Source organism: Triticum aestivum, chromosome 7A, assembly GCF_018294505.1.
Source record: "Triticum aestivum cultivar Chinese Spring chromosome 7A, IWGSC CS RefSeq v2.1, whole genome shotgun sequence".
In the NCBI taxonomy this organism is placed as follows: Eukaryota; Viridiplantae; Streptophyta; class Magnoliopsida; order Poales; family Poaceae; genus Triticum; species Triticum aestivum.
The window spans coordinates 567,717,946-567,725,666 of NC_057812.1; the positions used below are offsets into that span (position 1 = coordinate 567,717,946).

Sequence of the window (7,721 nt, forward strand, 5' to 3'; positions counted from 1 at the left end):
CTTCTGGGGGAAGTTCTTACCTACCAAGTCGATTGAATGGTGGCTACGATTGAATGGTGATCTCTAGCATTCGTGTTCGCGGATAAATACGGGAGGAAATATACGGGTCCTGTTGAAGATGCCCTAAATATGCATTTTACTCGCCAGAACAGAACGTTAGTGCTGAAGATACGTGCCAGTCCTACCACTGCCATCAGTAGCAGAGCCACCTCGGGGGGCCCGACGACAGAGGGTCGTTTTAGTAGACAAAGAAAAGGGGGCAGAGGTTTGGGTCGCTCCTACTCAGAAACCCCAGATTCCCAAATTCCTCCCCGACCTCCATCCCGTGGAATCCAACCAACGCGGGGAGGCACCCAGCACACCGGCGACGATGATCCAGCTCCTGTTCGTGGTGCTCGTCGCCGAGGCGGCCGTGGCGACGGTGCTGCTCTTCAAGACGCCGCTGCGGAAGCTCGCCATGCTGGGTCTCGACCGCCTCAAGCGCGGCCGCCGGGCGCCCGTCGCCGTCAAGACCGTCGCCGGCGTCGTCGTCACGCTCCTCGCCTCCACGCTCTACAGCATGGCCGAGATCAGCGCCCGCGCCGGGGACCCCGAGGCTGGAGGCGGCGCCGCCCTCTCTCCCACCGACCAGGTCCTCTTCTCGCGCCACCTCCTCGAGGCGTCCCTCATGGGTAGGTCTTGGTGACGCACGTCCCTCTTGCTCCCTTACGGCGTTTTGACTGGAAATCGTATCTATGTGCCTGCTTTAGTCTTGCTTGTATCGTCCTTGTATGAGACGGTAGAGAGATTTGGTGATGTACAGATCCATCTCATACAGATCTTTGCTCAAATTGCAACATGCAAGTAACTGAAATTGGTAGGAAGAAGATGCGAGGGGTTAAACAGTATAAGGTGGTGTTTGGATGGGGAATTGCAATCTGAGATAGATATTAGGATATGGAGATATGGGTTTTGGATTAGGGTATGCCATTTTTTTTCTTTCACCACAAAATTTCTTGTATGTTTCAGGTTTGGGAATAAAGTTCCGTATGACCAAAGGGATGGAACCATATGGATTATTATGGAACTTTACAAGCATTTACTTATATATTCATGGGAACAAATGGAAAATTCTCGCTGCTTGATCATGTTTTGTCTTGTTTTGAAGAATCCCCATAACTAAGAATTTCAAGCAATAGTTTCCAATTGGCTGGCTGTATCGAACTTATTCCTCCATCTGTTTTGTATGAATGAACTAGCTTTTGATGTAGACATAGGCTCGTTGTGCAAGTATCCTAGCCATGTGGGAGATTGAACATTAGGCTTTGATATTGTTTCTCTTATTGGCCTATTATTTTTTTTACCGAATCCGCTGATTTAATCCCCGCTAATCATAGTTAAGGTTAAGTTATGAATTGTGCAACTGTTGTATTGGGTGGATTTATGTGCTTGAATTTTTTGATTATTGTGCCCTGTAAATTCAGGCCAAATTCAACAGGTCTCTTCTTGACTTCTATCATCCTTGATTTACACCTAAGTTCTGGCGCAACTAATTGCTCCCATAGAGTTTATGGTGCCATTCAAATGCTTAATTTTCGTTTCTCCTGCTAGTTAAGTCTATGTTGGGATTTTATTTCATGTTTCCTCAACTCGTTAAGTTCTAGTACATCAGTTTTTATTATGTTCTGGATTTTTATTGTATGTTTATTATGATGTAGTATGTGTTGCTGAAACAGAATAAAAAGAGTTATTAGTAGGTTCACCTTTTCCATACCAATACCTTTCTTCAGTAGTGTATTTGTGTCCATGTTATAAGTTACTTATTTTCTCACTTCCCAAACGCGTGATGTTACTTATGTTCAAATCTGAAACTGTTTCATTACCGCAACTACAAACTTTGTCAGACAAGTGACGTGGGGGGGCGGGGGTTGGGGGTGAATTGCCACACTCTTGCTGTTACATACGTTCAGGTTAGCGCAGCTACTAACTTCACTAGAAAAGTGATGTGTGGAGGTGAATTCCAGTTTATAGATAATATAACGTACTGTATTTCTCAACTGTACCAAAATAAATCCACTTCGTACTTACCACGATGCATGATATCTGTTCTCCTATTTGGCTATGCTAATGTTCTGAGTGATTTTTTCAGGTTACACTTTGTTTCTTGCTCTAGTCATTGACCGACTCCACCAATATATCAGAGAACTACGTGGGCTAAAGAAGAATGTCGAGGCTGTATCGAAGCAGAACAAAACATTAGAGGAAGGAAAACATGGAAGATCTCAGGAGATAGCGAAATACCAGGAAGAGGTTGCCACTCTGAACGAGGAGATGAAGAAACTGAAGCTGCAAGTACAAGAGAAGACCGAGGAGGTCCATGTTGCTGAGGACAAGGCACTTGCTATTCAAAAGCAATCTGAAAGCTTGCTGCTTGAATATGACCGGCTCCTGGAGGATAACCAACATCTCCGGGAGCAGCTGCAGTCAATTGATCTCAGGCTCTCCAATCCTTCCTGAGAGAAGAATGTATTTTAGTAGAACATTATCCTACCGTGAACCTACTTCGTGCTTGAAATTGTCTGTCGCTTTTGGAACGAAGTTGAGGTTACTCTTTCCTAGGATGTTAATACCCAGATGACATGCTAATTTAGTAATGCCTCTCTTATCGGTTTTATTGTCTTGCAGAACAATATGGTGAAACATGTATGCTAGTACGCAGTTAAGTTTGTGAACCGCTGTTAAAGTGGTGCACTGTTCTAATGTTTTTAGTGATGTCTATTTTTCCGCTTAGCCGTTCAGCATCATATAATCTACTCCCTCAGATCCATAGTAAGTGTCGCAGTTTTGAACTAAGGTTGAACTAACCTTAGTTCAAGACCGCAACACTTATTTTGGATTGGAGGGAGTATATGTTTAAAAATGTTTGAGAATTTCAAAAATTGTTTGGATTTTATAGAAATGTTAAAATCAAAAAGCTCACAATTTTAACAAGAAAGTTTTTTTGTGTGTGTGTTAAGAGCAACTCCAACGGGGCGACCTATTTTGTCCGCTGACGTTCGTTTGGGTCGGCGCGGACACAAAAGTCGGCCCAAAGTGCCGATCCAAACAGACGCACGTCCGCTTGGCGTCTGTCTGCCAACCCATTTTCGGCCCATTTTTGAGCCGGATTTGCGTCGGCGCGGACACGGGAACGGACGAGCGTGGGCCTTCTCCTCCCCTCAGGCCCGTTGGTCAGTGGTAGCCTCCACCATTTTCCTCCATTTCCCCCCAAAACCCTCCCGCTCGTGCGTGCTCCCGTCCCACCCCCCGCCATAGACGACGACGTGCTCGACCTCGCCGCCGCCGCCCGGGTGGAGATCATGAAGGTGGATCTCAATACCGTGTCGCCAAGGAAGAGGTCGTGGTTCGGGAAGATGCAGGCCGACATGCTCAAGTTCAACGATGAGTGATCTCGTGGCGGCGAGCGCCATCTTTTTTTTATGCCGGCGGGTGTGCTGGTATGACCACGGGAGCGCGATGGCGTGATCGAACTCAAGTCCCATCCCTTTTTTGTGTGCTGGCATGTATGCCGGCCGCTGACGATTGCACCAGCATGAACTGTGTGATGATATTTTTTAAAGCCGCCATTGTATGCCGGCACTGGCATGGTGCCAGCATGAGACATGGCTGCTGGCATGATCTATGGCCACGGCCATTTTTAAAAAAATTACATGTGGACATGAAATGGGTCGGCGCGTTGGGCGCACTACCGTTTCAAATCTAAAACAGGGCGGATGCTGGACGGACGGCGGACCCAAACAAACAAAAAGCGAACAAATGCACCGTCCTTTCATGTCGGCCCGTTGGAGTTGCTCTAACCGCTAGAAACAGTACCACACTGAAAAAATCACTTACTGCTGAAGATGCTCTTACACGTATTATGATCAGTTCCAACTAATATTCCTGCACTTAGTTCTGCATTGATTAATTTTCCCATGCGCAAGTGTGATTCAGATGCATGCAGCTCATGAAGCACACTACAGAGTACACAGCAAGGGAAGCACGATACAGTCTTGTACGTGTTTCATTCATTTATTCTAGGTATTTCAATTGGCGGCCATTTTTTTTGAATATTTTTATCTGAATTGCATTCATTTGCCTACAAGGCTTTGCAGCCCATCGCAAGATAGGATGCAAGTGAACCAAAATTATAGGAGGCACAGGGCGAAGAGATAACCATAAAATGACACACACACCAACACTACACATAGCATGGGAGAACAAAGATGGAAAACACAAAGATGAGCACCGCCGGTGTAATCTAACGACATCAACCAGCCGAGACCAAACCACGACATTGTACCGTTGACACAATTGAATGACTTCGTACATCCGAGACTGCACAACGCCGCGACACCATGTGTCATGGAGCGCATTCGAAGGGACACACGAGGCCAAGACGGCGCCACAACACCTCTGTGCCATCGATGTAGTCGAAGGGCATCATCTAGCAAACCAAACCACGACACTGCACCGTCGACGCCATCGAAAGCCGCCGCATAACTGAGACTGCACAACGCCACGACACCACCTGTGTCGAGGGTACATTCGAAAGGTTACGCGAAGCCAAGGCGACGCCATAGTATCTGTGTGCCACCAGCGTAGTCGTAAGGCACGGCCTAGCAGAGACACACAAAGGACACTCGAGCACGACACACACTACCATTGACCCAAGACCGACCACACCACCACCATCAACCTCAAACCGGCAAAACAACATCCCAGACCTCAGGCGAGCAGCGTCTCCAAAACAGATGCCACCAAGGTGGTAACAACGTCGAGGACGCCATCATCATACAATCCAGGAGCTGGATCAAAGGATTTCACCCGGAGAATGAACAAAGTAGGCGAGGAACCAATGCATCACACGACTGCACCTCCAAGGAGGGATCCGACGCCACAGGGCGTCGCTGCCACCAGTGCCGACCGAAGCCGACATAAAGCTTTCGCCCTTTTGCATCACCCTCGCTGTAATGCTCACAATGCGGCTATATATCCCACGTGTCGAGGCACGACTTAGAGGCATAACCGCATTGTGGTTTTGTCGCAAGAAGGGTCATCTTCACACAATCCCATGTAATGAACAAGAAAGGGATAAATAGATAGTTGGCTTACAATCACCCCGTCACACAATGATCAAATAAATCAATACATCATCCAGAGTACACACATAGTCCGACTATGGACAAATCCAAAAGAAAAGAAGATAACCCCAAATACTAGATCCCCGATCGTCCCAACTAGGCACCACTACTAATCATCAGAAAAAGACATGTAGTAACGACCAAGGTCCTTGTCAAACTCCCACTTGAGTTCGGTAGCATCACATGCACTGGTATCATCGGCACCTGCAACTGTTTTGGTAGTATCTGTGAGTCACGAGGACTCAGCAATCTCAAAACCCACGAGATCAAGACTATTTAAGCTTATGGGTAGGATGAGGTGGAGTTGCAGCAAGCACTAAGTAAATATGGTGGCTAACATACGCATATAAGAGTAAGATGAGAAACTACGCAACGATCGTGAAACTAGAAGTGATCAAGAAGTGATCCTGAACTACTTACGTTCAAACTAACCCCACCGTGTTCACTTCTCGAACCTCATCGAAAAGAGACCATCACGGTTACACACACGATTGACGCATTTTAATTAAGTCAAGTGCCAAGTTCTCTACAACCGGATATTAGCAAATTCCCATCTGCCACATAATCGCGGGCACGGCACTCGAAAGTTTAAACCCTGCAGGGGTGTCCCAACTTAGCCCATGACAAGCTCACGATCCGCGGAGACAATCCTCCATCGCGGGACCCTCCGATCAGACTCGGAATCCCGGTGCATAAGATATTTCGACAATGGTAAAACTAGTCCAGCAAGACCTCATGATGCACCGACCTAGCCTGATAGGAGTAGAGCGATCTCGTTCTCAGGATACACCGGATGAGCTACGCGTACAGGTGTATACCAAATACCCTAAGTTGCCAAGGGGTGGCCCCGCACAGTGCTCTAGTTTGGACCAACACTCATGTGGAGCACTGGCCCGGTGGTTGATTAAGTCCATGGGGTCCGAAAAGTCCCTATGCAAGTTTTAGTTGTGATTAGGCAAATGGTAAAACCAAGGTTGGGGCTTGCTGGAGGAGTTTTATTCAAAGCAAACTATCAAGAGGGGCCCATAAACCCTCACCGTATTAGGGACGCAAAATCAAGGAACATAACATCGGTATGACGGAAACTAAGGCGGTAAGAATGGAACAAAACACCGAGCAAAAGGCCAAGCCTTCCACCCTTTGACAAGTATATATATGCATTAATTAAATAAGAGATATTGTGATATCCCAACATATCCATGTTCCAACATGGAACAACCTGCAAGGCACCTGCAACTAGCAACGCTATAAGAGGGGATGAGCAAAAGAGGTAACTTAGCCAAACAAATGTTTGCTAGGAAGGTGGGTTAGAGGCTTGACATGGCAATATGAAAGACATGATAAACAAGTGGTAGGTAGCGCGACAAAGCGATAGAATGAACAACTAGCAAGCAAAGATAGAAGTGGTATCGAGGGTAATGGTCATCTTGCCTGCAAAGTTCTCGGGGTTGTCGAAAGCTTGCTCCTCATAAGCGTACTCAACAGGTTCCTCGTTCACGAACTCGTCTCCCGACTCTACCCAAAACAAGAACACAAGCAACGGAACAACAATCAATCACGGTGCAATGCACAAGCAACATGATGTAAGACATGGCATGGAATGCAAGATAGGATGTGCAATGCATATGGGTACTCCGGAAGGGAAATGATGATTAAGGCATAAACTTGGCAAACCAAGTATTCCGCTGGAAAGATGGGGTGATTTCGGTCGAAATTCATATAAGGATCACCGGAAACGGATGCACGGTTTGCAAATGACAAGTAAAACAAGAATGATGCAAATCTGCGCTTAACAACACCATAGCACTTAGGATACATCAAGAAACTATGCTACAGCACTCCAACATAGCAACAAAGCACATGGAAGTAAAGTATACATGAAGCTCTACAAATCATGAACACCGAGCTCCTACTGTAACTCACTAGAACAATCCTAAAATAGCATGGCAAAAATGCACATGATATCAGCTTCACAGACTTAGAGAAAATACTAAACATGTCAAAACAACACCAGGTAGCAATGTTTAGAGCTAGCAAACAACATGCTACAATAACATATCATGGCAAATAAAGGTATGGCATGCTAGTACTAAAGACATAGAACAAAACTCCCTTACTGGACTTTACCCAAAGATGCACGGAAAATATGATAGCATCCATGCAAACATGGCAAGTTATATGTTTAGTTTCAGACTAAGAGTGAATTGAAAAAAGCCACCACATTGAAGCGTAGGTTTGCAGAAAAGACTCTTCTACGAATTTGTGCCCGAAAACACTGATTCTTGGCCTAATCTTTTGCAGAAAACACTACTTGATGGATTTAGCCCATTTGATGACCATTATGACAGATGGAGCCCACCATTTGCTGATGTGGCTAACGGTCTTTTTGCCAAAACGTCCTCCCCTCCCTAAAGAGTTCTCCCCTAAACAACTACCCTCTCCCTGCTCCTCCACCTCCCTCCGGTGCGCCGCCACCTCCCTCCCGGCGCGCCCCCGCCCTCCCAGCGCCGCCACCTCCCTTCCCGTTTACGACCCCGACGCGCAGCTCGGGTGCAAGCG

General features: G+C 46.5%; 1 protein-coding gene across 1 annotated transcript; it reads left to right on the top strand.

The window, feature by feature from the left end:
• The first annotated feature begins 203 nt into the window (after positions 1-203).
• On the top strand, positions 204-2,769 carry LOC123148306 (B-cell receptor-associated protein 31). The gene is made up of 2 exons (XM_044567692.1): positions 204-671; positions 2,129-2,769. Exons 1-2 carry the CDS (start codon positions 371-373, stop codon positions 2,494-2,496), a joined length of 669 nt encoding a protein of 222 aa, XP_044423627.1. The 5' UTR covers positions 204-370; the 3' UTR covers positions 2,497-2,769.
• Positions 2,770-7,721: the final 4,952 nt, after the last annotated feature.